Source organism: Schistocerca americana, chromosome 10 (assembly GCF_021461395.2).
Source record: "Schistocerca americana isolate TAMUIC-IGC-003095 chromosome 10, iqSchAmer2.1, whole genome shotgun sequence".
Taxonomy (NCBI): domain Eukaryota; kingdom Metazoa; phylum Arthropoda; class Insecta; order Orthoptera; family Acrididae; genus Schistocerca; species Schistocerca americana.
In genome coordinates, this window is record NC_060128.1 from 134,884,583 (window position 1) to 134,901,823 (window position 17,241).

The 17,241-nt window shown below is 43.2% G+C and overlaps 1 protein-coding gene across 1 annotated transcript in view; it reads right to left on the reverse strand.

The window, feature by feature from the left end:
- Window positions 1–17,241, reverse strand: part of LOC124552297 (slit homolog 1 protein-like) — a 65,859-nt gene that overhangs the window by 37,388 nt on the left and 11,230 nt on the right. Inside the window, exon 4 of the mRNA XM_047126573.1 lies at window positions 2,629–2,637. Coding sequence (XP_046982529.1) covers window positions 2,629–2,637 — 9 coding nt within the window. The remainder of the gene's footprint in view (window positions 1–2,628; window positions 2,638–17,241) is intronic.

Here is a 17,241-nt window from a genome sequence, read left to right on the forward strand (position 1 = left end):
GGGTTACGCTACAGTACTACGAAATTTCGCAATGGTGCACAGGTTGACTTCACGAGGGCATTTGACACTGTCCCGCACTGCCAGTAACTGAAAAAAGTACGAGATAATGGAGGATCGGAATAGATTTACGACTGGACTGAAGACTTCGTTGCAGACAAAGCTCAACAAGTCGCTCTTAACGGAACAAAATCGACAGATGTAATTTCCGGAGTACCCCAAGGAAGTGTGATAGGATTTACTGTTTACATTAAATATATGAATGATCTAATGGAAAGCGCCGCACGCTCTTTAACGCTGTTTGCAGATGACACGGTTGTCTGTAACAAAGAAGCAACGCCAGAACATAGTAACGATTTGCAGAATGATGTCCAGGGAATTGATGAATTGTGCAAACTCAGGCAGTTGATCCGGAACTTAAATAAATGTAACATATTGCGCTTACGTAGGAAATGAAATCCATTACTGTACAGCTACACTACTGATGACAAACCGCTGGACACAGTATCGCCAGGTAAGACTGATAGAAAAGATCCAACGAAGAGAACCATCTAGCCGGCGCTAAAAGGTTACAGAAATGCTCAGCAGAACCCACTGGCAGACGTTACAATAGAGGCGTTGTGCATCTTGGAGATGATGATTATGATGATGATGATGATGATGATGATGTTTGGATTGTGGACCGCTCGACTGCGCGGATATCAGCGCCCGTACAAATTCGCAACCTTTGCTCAGTTCAATCTCGCCACTTGCAATGAACGATGATGAAATGATGAGGACGATACAAACACCCAGTCATCTCGAGGGAGGTGAAAATGCCTGACCCCGTCGGGAATCGAACCCGGGACCCCTGCTCGGGAAGCGAGAACGCGACCGTGAGACCGCGAGCTGCGGACGCATCACGGAGAAAATTTACTATTGAAATTTCAGGACAGCACTTTTCAGGAGGAGCCGGACAACACATTATTTCCCCCATAGATATCTCACGTATTGACTACGACGAGAAAATTCGAGAAATTAGAGCCAATACAGAGGCTTACCGACAACCATTAGTTCCAAGCGCTGTTCGCGAGTGGAACAGGGTCGGAGGGCTCAGTTAGTTGTACAAAAAGCACGCTCCACCACACACCATTAGGTGGCTCTCGGAGTATGATGCAGATGCACATGAATGGGGTACTCAACACCCCAGCGAGCACGCTAAAAAGTTAAGATGTCACTCGCAAAACACCAGTAAATAGTAGCACACATCGACGATGCCCTCTCAGCTCGCGAGTTTCAACAGGAATTACTTTGTGAGCTTCAATGGATAATTAGATTCTTTTGCATAATCTAACGACACTATCATTAAAGGGTTCCGCCATACATTCAGAGTAGATGTGCTGCCTAACTGAAATGTGTGAGTCGTCACCTTTAGCTGAAGCTAAGGTTCAGAAACAGTTCATTGCAGGCACATGTAAATTGTGAGGAGTGATTTTGTAATTCAACACATTTAGCATACAGTAGTGTGCACAGGCTTCACGAACAGTGTTTTATGTTCAATTGAGGGGAAGATCTTACCTTGAAGTTGATTCAGAGGCCGCGCAGCTTCACACCTGCGTCTGACAGGGAGCTCAGGCACAATGCGGAGAGGCAAGCATGTTTTCGTCAGAAAAGCTGACGACTTCGCTAACGACCGACGAGTGTGGCAGTGAAAGCTATTAGGGCGGTCCCTGGGTGGGCGCACTCCAGCTCATTGCTACTGCCACAGAAAAAATAGCCAGTACTCAGAGATTATGGTAGAACTAGAGACTGTTTTTAAGTCATCCTAAAAATGAAAAAATAAGGCATTGCAATGAGGGAGTGACGATAAAATATCCGTATATGAACTAATGTCTAGCATTAAACAATAGTTTAGATAAATCATAAATACTAGAAAAGCAGCGAAATCAATAAGGAAAATTAAAGCCTCGCGAAACTGGAAGTTGTCAATCAACAGGTGAAATTTTTTGAAGCTTAGGAAAAACATCAAAGTAATGAGAAAAATAAGACACGTATCTTGTAAACATCTGTATCGAATCCAGCAAAATGGCTAAGCAGGCATGGCAGGAGGACAAATGTAAGGATGTAGAGGCATACCTCGCTAGGAGTAAGATAGATACTGCCTACAGGAAAATTAAAGAGACCTTTGGAGAAAAGAGAACCACTTGTATGAATATCAAGGGCTCAGATGGAAACCCAGTTCTAAGCAAAGAATGGAAAGCAGAAAGGTGGAAGGAGTATATAGAGGGACTATACAAGGGCGTTGTTCTTGAGGACAATATTATGGAAATGGAAGAGGTTGTAGATGAAGATGAAATGGGAGATAGGATACTGCGTGAAGAATTTGATAGAGCACTGGTAGACCTAAGTCGAAACAAGGCCCCAGGAGTAGACAACATTCCATTACAACTACTGACAGCCTTGGGAAAGCCAGTCCTGTCAAAACTCTACCATCTGGTGAGCAAAATGTATGAGACAGGCGAAATACCCTCAAACTTCAAGAAGAATATAATAATTCCAATCCCAAAGAAAGCAGGCGTTGACAGATGTGAAAATTACCGAACTATCAGTTTAATAAGTCACGGCTGCAAAATACTAACGCGAATTCTGAACAGACGAATGGAAAAACTGGTAGAAGCCGACCTCGGGGAAGATCAGTTTGGATTCCGTAGAAATATGGGAACACGTGAGGCAATACTGACCCTACGACTGATCTTACAAGCTAGATTAAGAAAAGACAAACCTACGTTTCTAGCAGTTGTAGACTTGGAGAAAGCTTTTGACAATGTTGACTGGAATAATCTCTTTCAAATTCTGAAGGTGGCAGGGGTAAAATACAGGGAGCGAAAGGCTATTTACAATTTGTACAGAAACCTGATGGCAGTCATAAGAGTCGAGGGACATGAAAGGGAAGCAGTGGTTGGGAAGGGAGTGAGACAGGGTTGTAGCCTCTCCTCGATGTTATTCAATCTGTATATTGAGCAAGCAGCGAAGGAAACAAAAGAAAAATTCGGAGTAGGTACTAAAATCCATGGAGAAGAAATAAAAACTTTAAGGTTCGCCGATGACATTGTAATTCTGCCAGAGACAGCAAAGGACTTGGAAGAGCAGCTGAACGGAATGGACACTGTCTTGAAGGAAGGATATAAGATGATCATCAACAAAAGCAAAACGAGGATAATGGAATGTAGTCGAATTAAGTCGGGCGATGCTGAGGGAATTAGATTAGGAAATGAGACACTTAAAGTAGTAAAGGAGTTTTGCTATTTGGGGAGCAAAGTAACTGATAATGGTCGAAGTAGAGAGGATATAAAATGTAGACTGGCAGTAGCAAGGAAAGCGTTTCTGAAGAAGAGAAATTTGTTAACATCGAGTATAGATTTAAATGTCAGGATGTCGTTTCTGAAAGTATTTGTATGGAGTGTAGCCATGTATGGAAGTGAAACATGGACGATAAATAGTTTGGACAAGAAGAGAATAGAAGCCTTTGAAATGTGGTGCTGCAGAAGAATGCTGAAGATTAGATGGGTAGATCTCGTAACTAATGAGGAAGTATTGAATAGGATTGTGGAGAAGAGGAGTTTGTGGCACAACTTGACAAGAAGAAGGGATCGGTTGGTAGGACATGTTCTGAGGCATCAAGGGATCACCAATTTAGTATTGGAAGGCAGCGTGGAGGGTAAAAATCGTAGAGGGAGACCAAGAGATGAATACACTAAACAGATTCAGAAGAATGTAGGCTGCACTACGTATTGGGAGATGAAGAAGCTTGCACAAGATAGAGTAGCATGGAGAGCTGCATCAAACCAGTCTCAGGACTGAAGACCACTACAACAACAACATCGAATCCAGTACGGTGGATTAACCAAAAATATCTTCGAATATTTGTGGTGTAAAAAGTCAAAAATATGCTGGACCAGTAAAGTAAAAACATATTTAGAAAAGAAAAATATTAAAGCTAAAGAAAAAACGGACAGAAATGGATATAGAGAACGATTACGGAATATGGTAGATTTCCAAGTTAGGAAAGTGAAAATAATAATAATAATCTGGTCGGAAGTGATCAGAAGACATAAAAAAAACGTAGCGAACAGATGAATCAATAACTTAATTGGCCTATCCGAGAAAAAAAGAATCTGAAATGCTCAGTCACAAAAATTTTCATAATAATAACAATAATAATAACACAAATCATTACAGTAAAAATAGTAATAATAATAAGTAATAATAATAATAATAATGATAGTGCGCAATGGCCTGGTGGAAATCTCCAATCTCAGGCTCTGGAGGCTTATATGTCCCTAGCCGACCTGGGAAATGGACAGAAGTTTAACTAGGATTCTGAACCACTTGTCGTTCCTGTCGAAACTTTCTTGACATTTTAAAGGTGGACAGAAAATTTCGTGGTCGCACTTGGACTCGATTTCGTGACCTTCCACTTTTCAGGTACACGTGCTGCCACTACATCAACAGGCCCAACAACTTTGTGATGCAACGGTAGTTGTCGTAACAGTACTCGGCGATAATGCACTTCCCTTAATACAAACTGCGACTGATTTTCTGGACCTCGTACTAATGGAATTTTGGCTAATCTTACAACGCGTCACACTTAATTCGAAGTTCTGTAGGTGTTGAGCACGTATCTTACAGGTTCGTTAGCCGTTCCTTTTAGCCTGCGACTAAATCGGAGCTTCCATCTGATATGGTTACCTCCAGTATTTTGTCACTGATGGATGTGAGGAAACGTGTAACTGCCGAAAGAGACTGGACAAGTATTGACACTGTGTATCTTGTGGTATACTTATATTTTATGTCGCATACAGGGAAGCAAGTATGTAGAACTTTACAGCGTACCGCGAATTGTTCTTGCATAACTGCGTTGTGGAAGCATATTACCACATTTTAAATCGAATAATTAATATTTTCTTAGATATGTCAAACCAGAGATCAGATTTATGACAGTTTTTTGGAAGAGAAATAGACCAGAAACAACCTATAGGTGACTTGCGTGGACGTAACGACGCCACATTTGAAGGAATTTATCATTTACACAATCATTTAAAGAGATTACACAAAAATTATTATGCCAATGAGGGATATGGTATAATCGTCGCATTCTGCACAAACACTACACCATTACAGTGTGGATCTTCGCTGTTAACTAAAAAATCTTGGTTCCAGGGAATCAACAAATAAAATTACTAACCAGATGTCTGACACACAACTAGTAAGATCCATAGCAGAAGGGAAGACAAAGAGCTGAAACGCCAGGAACTTCTCGGTTGCATCAGTTACATTTTCATATCTCTTTAAACACGGTTATAGGTGTCTAATACGCCAATATTGAACACATGAGTTTTACATTTGTTTCCAGTCTTCTTTTATATTTGATATTATAGTTTATAAATGGAAATGATATGCTATTACTGTTATTGCAGGCAGACTTAATTGGTCTGCAATAAGCTCTATATACGTATCATGTACACTGAAGAGCCAAAGAAACTGGCACACCTACCTACCAACGTATAGGGACCCTGCCAGCACAAGGAAGTTCCTTAACACGACGTGGCATGGACTCGACTGATGTCTGAAGTAATGCTGGAGGGAACTGACACCAAGAATCCTGCAAGGCTGTCCATAAACCCATAAGAGTACGAGGGAGCGAAGATCTCTTCTGAATAGCACGTTGCAAGGCATCCCAGATACGCTCAATAATCTTCGTGTAAGGGGAGTTTGGTGGGCGGCAGAAGTATTTAGGCTCAGAAGAGTGTTCCTGGAGCGACTCTGTAGCAGTTTTGGACCTATGGAGCGTCGTATTGTACCGCTGGAATTGCCCAAGTCTCTCGGTGTTGACGGGCGAAGGCGATGCGTAAAGCTTTGTGTTGTGCAGTCATCAAGGATACACGTGCGGGCCTTCGGCAGCGAAAGCCCATATCGATGATATTTCGTTGAATGGTTCGCACGCTGACACTTGTTGATGGTTCAGCATTGAAATATTGAGCAATTTGGGGAAGGGTTGCAGTTTTGTCACATTGAATGATTCTCTTCAGTCATCGTTGGTCCCATTCATGCAGGATCTTTTTCCGGCCCAAGCAATGTCGGATATTTGAAGTTTTACACGATTCCTCATATTATTGGTACACTTATGAAATGGTCGTACGGGAAAATCCCCACTTCATTGCTACCTCGGAGATGCTGTGTCCCATCACTCGTGCGCTGACTGTATCACCACGTTGAAACCGACTTAAATCTTGATTATCTGCCATTGCAACAGCAGTAGCCGATCATACACTTGTTGTCTTGTATAAGAGTTGCAGACCGCAGCACAATATTCTGCCTGTTAAAGTATCTCCGTATTTGAATACGCCTACCTACACCAGTTTCTTTGGCACTTCAGTGTGTAATTATCGCTTATAGGCATAACATGAAAGTAAGAATCTGGGAGTCTACCTGGAACGCGTGACTAGAATGCAACAGTGTCGTACGTGACCACTGGGATTCGTTTAGAAAACAGAACATTCCAAAGAAACAGTGTACTACGGGCAGTACGTTTCACTAAGGCCAGCCCAGAACGGAAGGATAATGAGATCTAAATTTAGAAGTAGTATCAGGAGTGGTATAGGCATATATACACTGTGTGATCAAACGTATACGGACACCCCCAAAAACATACGTTTATTTCACAATAGGTGCAGTGTGCTGCCACGTTCTGCCGTGTACTTCATATCAGAGAGCATAGAGCAGAATGGGACTCTCCGTGGAACTCACGGACTTTGAACGTGGTCAGGTGATTGGGTTTCACCAGTGTCATACTTCTGTATGCAAGATTTCCACACTCCTAAACATCCATAGGTCCACTGTTTCCGATGTGATAGTGAAGTGGAAACACTGCACGATTGAACAGTGAAAAAACGTTGTGTGGAGTGACGAATCACGGTACACAATGTGGCGATCCGATAACAGGGTTTGGGCATGGAGAATGCCCGGTGAACGTCATCTGCCAGCGTGTCTAGTGCCAACAGTAAAATTCGGAGGAGGTAGTGTTATCGTGTGGTCGTGGTTTTCATGGAGGGGGCTTGCAACCCTTGTTGTTTTGCGTGGCACTATAACAGCTCAGGCCTACATTTATGTTTTATGCACCTTCTTGCTTCCCACTGTTGAAGAGCAAATCGGGAATGGCGATTGCATCTTTTAATACGACCGAGCCCTGTTCATAATGCACGGCCTGTGGCGGAGTGGTTACACGACAATAACATTCCTCTAAACGGCTGGCCTGCACAGAGTCCTGACCAGATTCATGTTTTGGAACGCCGACTTCGTGCCAGCCCTCTCCGACCGACATCGATACCGCTGCTCAGTTCAGCACTTCGTGAGCAATGGTCATCCATTCCCCAAGAAACCTTCCAGCACCTGATTGAACGTATGCCTGCGAGAGCGGAAGCTGTCATCAAGGCTAATGGCGGGCCAACACCATACTGAATTCCAGCATTACCGATGGAGGGCGCCACGAACTTCTAAGTCATTTTCAGCCAGGTGTCCGGATACTTTTGATCACATAGTGTATGTGAGGGGAGATGAGGTAAGACAGCCAGGGTGCGAAAAGTAGCCGCTACCTTTTCTTCGCTCTGAACACTGCTGCTGTCTCCCTCGAAGCGGTAAAGCTATTTCTAATAGACACTATTATTGTTATCAATGGGCCGCGCGGAGTAGCCGCGCGGTTAGAGGCGCCATGTCGCGAATCGGGAGGCCACTCCCGCCGGAGGTTCGAGACTTCCATCGGGGATGGGTGTGTGTGTTGTCTTCAGCGTAAGTTAGTTCAACTAGTGTGCAAGTCTAGGGAACGATGACCTCAGCTGTTTGGTCTCACAGGAATTCAAACACCTTTGAACATTTTACTGTCAGTGAGTTTGACAGAGAAAGCTTACTCCGTTTTTCTTTAGCAAAAACTTTTCTGGTTTTAGATCGTCTGATGTAAGGTGAGGTTTTTATGTTTCTCATTTTATCTGTTTCATTCGTATAGTAATACCTTTTTAAACATATCGATGTTTAAACATCATCTTTTGGCCTAGAAATGTAGTTCTTTGTTGTTTCTCGACGTTTGATAGCTTCGTCTGTGAGGCTCTAAAGCCGAAATGATATGGGACTGGGAACAGAGGCCACGCTAATCGTCGGGAAAGTGGCCAATGTGTTTGCCTCATGAACATAGTCTTCCATATGTCACGGATAATACTACAGATGATACTAACATCTCAATAATTTTTTATGCGAAGCTATCACCCCACATTCTATGCCCTTGTGACGATTTTGAATTAATTAACTTACAGTGTTTCAATTTGTTTCTGCTCTGTTAGATTTGACCTAATACAAAAATCCAATTGAAAACCGACTGCTACCATTGCAGTGTACTATTTCAGATACTAGGGCATCAAGATGCCTAGATAGTACGTCTGGAATACAGAACAACCAAACTGCATGCTGTTGTGGAGGCAGTGACCATATTAGCATGTACTTCCTACATTTTTATTTTATTTTTCAAAAAAAATGGTTCAAATGGCTCTGAGCACTATGGGTCTTAACATCTATGGTCATCAGTCCCCTAGAACTTAGAACTACTTAAACCTAACTAGCCTAAGGACAGCACACAACACCCAGCCATCACGAGGCAGAGAAAATCCCTGACCCCGCCGGAAATCGTACCCGGGAATCCGGGTGTGGGAAGCGAGAACGCTACCGCACGACCACGAGACGCGGGCTTTTATTTTTCACTTATTCGTAAAAATATTTGGTGTGGTACCTTAGAAGATGTAGAGTGAAAACGCTTAAGAAGCAAAAACAAGGCATGTAAACCAAAGCCTTCGTAAAGTTTATAGAAAAATTCCCATCTCGTGCAGCTATGTGGTGCTGAAAACTCTGTTAACTTGAATTTGCTGCTAAGAAAAAGGGTTGTGTTGGTTCGTTTTGAAGCGGACAACGGCATAAAGTGACATGGAAGTCATTATTTGTTCGGCACTGTTACTTCGGTGGATGTTACGGCAAGAAAAATGGAATAAAAGTGAGATAGTGTTAATACTTTCATCCTTCTTTACCTCCTCTGCATTACTGCAGACGACGTGTCACTGAGCACATTTGTACTGTGCGTGCAGTACACGTGAGGTGCCTAGTTGTTTCCACTGCACTGTGTGGAATACGTAAGTTCTTGTACACTTCACTAACCTGCTGTCTTGATGATGATGATGATGATGATGTCCCCAGCGCAGAAAACAGCACGCAGGTCGTGGATTCTTTTTCTTGAGGCTGAAATTAACTTCGCAAGGAACTGCTGCTACGAATAAACTATAACTCATTTGGGATGGCACTCGCGTTTTATTGATGTAGACACGAGAAGCTATTCTTGATCACAACGTATTGAACATATCTTTCCACAGTCATTGTATCTGGCTAAAATAACGTGAAATACATCCTGCCACAGACAACATGTCTGTCTACTGGAACCGTTATAACTGCAGTAAATAAAATTGCATGAAACAAATACTGCTATAACAAACAACATGTCTGTCTACTGGAACGGTCAGAACTGGAGAGCCGGACTGCCCGAGACACTTCGCGCTCCAAGTCAGCCAGCCAGGCGTGACCCGAACGCCACCGAAGTGCATCGGCAGTAATATCGTCAGTCTTTTGTTTTAGTAATACTTTGATTTTAATAATTTTGAAATGACTGATTGATAGCTGGCTGTTGGGAGACGTTTATTTAAAAAAATGAAGTAATTTGGATGACAGGTTTAATTAATAATATCAATTAAAGTTTAACGTTTTGGCGCCCTACCGCCGAACACAGCAGACAATCACAGAGCAGCAGTACCATGCTGACGGTATTTCTCACGGGAATGGTACCGAATCTAACATCTGTCACCGGTACCTCATCCCAGATTGCGTCATCTCTATGCTTCTTGCATCTCCACTGCCCTGGGAATAGCTTCCTGGAGCCTAATATGATGGCTGAACAAGCCAGAAATATTACAATGTGTAACTTTACTTATAACTATTCGATGTGGATGACCGAATACTACAACGTTTACTTTGTATACAGCTTTGAGTTTGAAGCGTTTGAAACGCATAATATGTCAGACAGGCTTCCGTCAAAAACAGTTTTCCTCTGGAGCAGGCCGTGAAATGTTTTTGCGTTTGTTTCACGTTGAATAAAAAGTCTAGAGCAACACTCAAATTGTTTACAACTTTCATTACTAAACCCTCATAAACAAATATGCGTGTTGTTGTTCAGATGCGTATTTCATCGTATGCTGTTTTGTTGTATGTTTCAGTCACAGCACGTTCTTTCATTACGTCACTAGTAGTGTAGTACTGCGCTTAACTGTTAATTATGTTATGGTATTTGCATATGCGTGCTCCTTTACACACTTACAACAACGTTCTGACAACGAATGAACAAAAAAAAAAAAAAACAAAAAAACAAAATAATCACAGAACACACAGGTTTACTTGCTATAGGGGCTACGGAAATGAATATCCATAGCTGTGTATCCGAACGTCAAATAGGAGGTAATCACTCATCAAGGCTCTCTCTAAAAGTTTTATTAAGTGCATGTTCTAAGCTTACAGTCGAAGTCAAGCAATGAGGCTTTCTTCGTATCTGTAATCACTGAATTTCAGGTTGAAAAGAATAACTACCCAACCCCTTATTTAACTCACCGAAATCATAACAGAATGTCGGTATATGATTGAAAATAAGGAGCTTCTCATAGCCTGTGTTCCATTAAACATTTCACCGTCTACCAAAAAACAATATGTAGTCATTGAAAAATCATGATTATTGCAGGACAGCTTCCAGTAACCCATATTTCTCCACCTGTAATCGGACCCATGCACAGAACGGAGTATTATAATGGACTGCCGTAATAGTCTAGGGCTGAATCATTTAACTATTCACAACATGATTGTTCACTGATATGACGAATGCTGTAGCAACACATCTGGACAAGATTAAGAAGCACCAACACAGCACTAGTTTCGCTGTGATAATAGAAAAGGGACGCAGTGATTGAGAAGGTAGTGGTATGCCGTTATAGTCTATCCACGATATTATTTAACCAATACACTAAGCAAGCAGTACAGAAAAGAAAAGAAAAATTTGGAGAAGATATTTAAGCTCAGGAATAAGAAATTAAAACTTTCAGGTTTGCCTACGATAGTGCAATTCTGTCAGAGGCAGCAAAGGATTTGACACAGTACTTGAATGAAATGGACAGTGTCTTGAAAGGAGGATGTAAGACAAGAATCAACAAAAGCAAAGAAAAGGTAATGGAATATAGTGGAAGCAAATCAGCCGATGGTGAGGAACTAGATTAGGAAGCGTGACACTAAAGGTATTAACTGGGTTTTGCTGTTTGATAGAAAAATAAATGATGATGTCCAAGTAGAGAGGATATAAAATGTAGAATGGGGACAGGGAGAGCGTTTCTGAAGAAGAGAAGTTCGTTAACACGGAATATATATTAGTTAAAAAAACTTAAAAGAGACTGTGATAAAATCTTCTAAAAAATGTAGAGTCCGCTTGTAGCTCCTCATTTATTGTGACATCAAGGTACAAGCTGTTTCGCGTTAATGAACCATATCTTCAGGGTAATTTGACTGCATTACATTAAGCCATTAAACCAACACGGTCTCGGAACGTTCTGTAAGGCACATATCTTGGAAATATCAAGTGCAATGGATGTTGTAAGATTCATCAATAATCATATAATTACGGGACATCACTGAACGACATACTAATTTTGGACTGATGCTGAATTTCCGATGGTACTGAGAAAAGCAGCTATCTCGGCTGCGGCGAGTAAATAATGACATCGTGTACAGACGAAGCCGCTCGTGAGCCGTAGCGGAAACCGACCCGGGCCAACTTACATGAATATGAAGTGTTAGAAAGCCTTTTCGGAACCTATTTATCAGATGTGTAGCCTTGTATGGAGGTGAAACTTGGACATACGCAGTTTAGACATGAAGAGAATAGAGGCTTCGGATATTTGGTGCTACAGATGAACGCTGAGGATTGGATGGATAAATTATGTATCTAGTGAGAAGGTGCTGAATAGGATAAGGGAGAAGGAAAATATGTGGGGAAACCTGACTAAAATAAGGCATCGGCTGATAGAATACATTCTGAAACATCAAGGGATCAGCAGTTTAATGCTAGAGGGAAGTGTGGGGTCTAAAACTTGAAGAGATGAATAAAGTAAGCAGATTCAGGAGGATGTAGGTTGCAGCAGTTATTCGGAGATGACGAGGCTTGCCCACTATAGAATAGACTGGGAAGCTGCATCAAGCATCTTCCGACGGAAGACAACATCAGCAACAATAACGGCAACAGCAACAACAACAACAGAAAAGAAATGACTTAAGTTGAGCAAAATATTTCCCAGAAATATATGAATAATTTTTGTATTGATCCCAAGACAGTGCAGACCACGCAGGTTCTCAATGAAAATAATATGAAGTAAGACTCTCAAAAAAGGTAACGAAACTACACTGACTCAAGATACGAGTTCCATCCAGGTAGTAAACCACTTATAACGCAGGAGAGGATGATACGTTTCAGTGTAGAATACACAAAGGATTGAAAAGATATTAGTGGAATCTACAACACACTTCTTTCCCATGAAAAACGAGTAGCCTTTGAGCCTTTGTGTCACCACTTGCAGGGATAACATTTTACGTTTTAAGTCAACGCAAGTTCCTTACGTGGAATTATGGTAAGATAAGTGAGAGAATATATAGAACGCAACGCTGAAGTTAATTTAGACGTCGTCTATTAGCCGCCACGAAAAGTATTTATAAAAATCCCATCCACTATCTCCAAAATTACAGCACTCTAACTGCAGAACATCGAAATATATCGCTTGTGTCTCGACTCCGATAATGTTTCCTATTGGCTGAAGGCAAAACCAGCACTCCAAAGCTCCACCATATTTCGGAGACAAAAAAAAAAGTTTGCTGAAAGAGGCGGCCTCGACTAATCGAAGCTGAACATGGTATGAACTGGAGAAAAATCACAAGGATAAACTACGTAGATTTTAAGAAATATCGGTGCAAGAGAATCGAACTGCATTCGAACAGGCAGCTTTCCAAGTTTCTCTGTAACCTTTTACGTCTTTGGACTTGTTGGTAGTTCACAAGTTAAGCTTACGATTGAATTTGAAGAATTTACTGATTCCCGTTGACCAAATCGAAGCATAATTTGACGTACCATCACATGTGTTTGAAACAAATGTTGGTTATAATAACCGCAATTAAGACTACATATAACAGACTGTTTTCGGGAACATTTAGTTGTAGAGTACCACTGCTGTCGCGGAATCTCTGGTTACACACGTAAAAATGCCGTTGTCTATCGAGATTGGGTATTTGCCTTTATTCTGACTGTAACACAAAATCGACATCCGAAATGCGTGTAGCTTATTAGGAACTGAATGCAGCCCTATCTTAAATCTTCTTTTTGACTGTATAATGAATTTTCCATTATAAATGTGTAAAGGATCAACTGAAATAAAGGCTCGAGATGCGTGTAACTCAAATCATGTAATTTCCTCACAGATACTCAGGCTGGACTTTGTATTACACGTACGGATTTAGGCAGTTTTGCAAGAACTGCCGTTCTTCAAATTTGGTAGGCATTCTTCGCAGAGGTTCTCGAAAGTTTTCGGTGGGCTATCGCGTTGACCCGAAAGGCCGTTGTATTCTGAAACATTGTGTCAATCCTTCCTGCTTATAAGTTCAAAATCCTTACAACAGATTCCATCTAGCTAATAGCTCTCTGTCTCTACGAATTACATCTTACAGATGTAATTCGTGCAATTTGGTGTGTTTGTACTCTACATGTTACAATACATAATAATTTGAAAAGATGTGAGCTTCTGTAATAGCAAGACATCAAAGTTTCTGCCGCTGCAGCTACGTGCCTTGAAGTGCTGCTGGAGCATGAACTTACATGGTTGCCTGTGAAAGAAATGATAAACAAGGAAGTGCCATCACTGTAGAACACAACTCATTCTCTCTCTGTCCTTGAAATACCGTGAAAGCGTAACGCAGTGTGTTCAAGAATGTACTTCTGAGGTGAACGAACGTAAAGAGTGGAATAAAAATCACTGGAGTGAAAAATAAGTTCGTAAGAATCACAAATTACTATAGTCATTGACATATATTGTTTAGTAAATGAACACAAAATCTTATGTTTCACATAAAAGTGCTCTTCAACGTACTTTGTGACTTTACATGGCTATAAATGTGCAAAAAACATGAAAAGTCACCCTATATGCATACTAACGCCTGTGATATATTATTCAATGAGTGGGAAAGCAATGAGACAAGGAGCTTATAGGTCTGAATGACTGAATGCTCTCTAAGAAAACTATGAACCCGAACAAAGAACTGATACATCCCGTGTTGAAGACAACTACATTGTATCTAAAAGAACTAAACTCCTCCCGAACAGGCCATGAGGGCCCAAAGGTACCGACCGGCCGCCGTGTCATCCTCAGGTGATAAGGAGCAATGAGACAAGGAGCTTATAGGTCTGAATGAATGTTCTGTAAGAAAACTATGAACCCGAACAAAGAACCGATAGATCCCGTGTTGAAGACAACTACATTGTATCTAATACAACTAAACTCCTCCGGAGCAGGCCATGAAGGCCTAAAGGTACCGACTGGCAGCCGTGTCATCCTTGGCCCACAGGCGTCACGGGATCCGGATATGGAAGGACATGTGGTCAGCACACCGCTCTCCCGGCCGTATGTCAGTTTCCGAGACCGGAGTCGCTACGTCTCAATCGAGTAGCTCCTCAGTTTGCCTCACAAGGGCTCAGTGCATCCCGCTTGCCAACAGAGCTCGGCAGTACGGATGGTCACCCATCCAAGTGCTAGCCCAGCCCGACAGCGCTTAACTTCTGTGATCTGACGGGAACCGGTGTTACCACTGCGACAAGGCCGCTGGCATATTGTATTTAGTGTAAATAAATCCGATGTTCCACTGAGTAACACTACGCAAAACCAACACAAGCAAGCAACCATCACACCATAATCCAGAACGATGTCGCTTCAACCTTCCCATTTCTGGATCACAACATAAAGCGTCCATAATGCACATGTTGGTACGTTTTCACAACACCACGCGAAAGAACAGGGTGGTGCATCGCTCTGGCTACTGACTACATGTCCTCATCAGCCGATACTGTACGCTAAGCGTTTTGTTATATCTCTCACATCTGTTCTCGACCTCAACGCTCTTATCTGAACAACATGGCATAGACACCCATTCCGATCAGTGCAAAATCTTTTCTGTCCCACTCTATCACTCAGCCACATTCTCGAAGTCCTTTTCAGTAGCAGGAACCCAACTGTGGAATAACCTACCGCATTACACAAGTCATTGGATATCTCCTAATATCGTGTCAAACCTCCTTTTGTCCAACGTAATGCACAACTCGACGTGGCATGGTCTCAACAAGTCGTTGGAAGTCCTCTGCAGACATACTGAGCCATCCTGCCTCTACAGCCGTCCGTAATTGCAAACGTGATGCCGGCGCAGAAATTCATTGCACGAACTGATCTCTAGATTATGTCCCATAAATGTTCGATGAGACTCATATCGGGTGATCTGCGACGCCAAGACATTCGCTCGAATTGTCCACAATGTTTTTCTTACCAATCGCGAAGAACTGTGGACAATGACATGGCGCGTAATCAACCATACAAATGCCATCGTTGTTTGGGAACATGAAGTCTACGAATCGCTGAAAGTGGTCTCCAAGTAACCGAACACAACGAGCACCCAGTCGATTTCATGTAACCATTACCCCATTACGGAACAACCACCATCTAGCACAGTGCCTTGTTGATTACTTGGTTCCGTGGCTTCATACACTCCTGGAAATGGAAAAAAGAACACAATGACACCGGTGTGTCAGACCCACCATACTTGCTCCGGACACTGCGAGAGGGCTGTACAAGCAATGATCACACGCACGGCACAGCGGACACACCAGGAACAGCGGTGTTGGCCGTCAAATGGCGCTAGCTGCGCAGCATTTGTGCACCGCCGCCGTCAGTGTCAGCCAGTTTGCCGTGGCATACGGAGCTCCATCGCAGTCTTTAACACTGGTAGCATGCCGCGACAGCGTGGACGTGAACCGTATGTGCAGTTGACGGACTTTGAGCGAGGGCGTATAGTGGGCATGCGGGAGGCCGGGTGGACGTACCGCCGAATTGCTCAACACGTGGGGCGTGAGGTCTCCACAGTACATCGATGTTGTCGCCAGTGGTCGGCGGAAGATGCACGTGCCCGTCGACCTGGGACCGGACCGCAGCGACGCACGGATGCACGCCAAGACCGTAGGATCCTACGCAGTGCCGTAGGGGACCGCACCGCCACTTCCCAGCAAATTAGGGACACTGTTGCTCCTGGGGTATCGGCGAGGACCATTCGCAACCGTCTCCATGAAGCTGGGCTACGGTCCCGCACACCGTTAGGCCGTCTTCCGCTCACGCCCCAACATCGTGCAGCCCGCCTCCAGTGGTGTCGCGACAGGCGTGAATGGAGGGACGAATGGAGACGTGTCGTCTTCAGCGATGAGAGTCGCTTCTGCCTTGGTGCCAATGATGGTCGTATGCGTGTTTGCTGCCGTGCAGGTGAGCGCCACAATCAGGACTGCATACGACCGAGGCACACAGGGCCAACACCCGGCATCATGGTGTGGGGAGCGATCTCCTACACTGGCCGTACACCACTGGTGATCGTCGAGGGGACACTGAATAGTGCACGGTACATCCAAACCGTCATCGAACCCATCGCTCTACCATTCCTAGACCGGCAAGGGAACTTGCTGTTCCAACAGTACAATGCACGTCCGCATGTATCCCGTGCCACCAACGTGCTCTAGAAGGTGTAAGTCAACTACCCTGGCCAGCAAGATCTCCGGATCTGTCCCCCATTGAGCATGTTTGGGACTGGATGAAGCGTCGTCTCACGCGGTCTGCACGTCCAGCACGAACGCTGGTCCAACTGAGGCGCCAGGTGGAAATGGCATGGCAAGCCGTTCCACAGGACTACATCCAGCATCTCTACGATCGTCTCCATGGGAGAATAGCAGCCTGCATTGCTTCGAAAGGTGGATATACACTGTACTAGTGCCGACATTGTGCATGCTCTGTTGCCTGT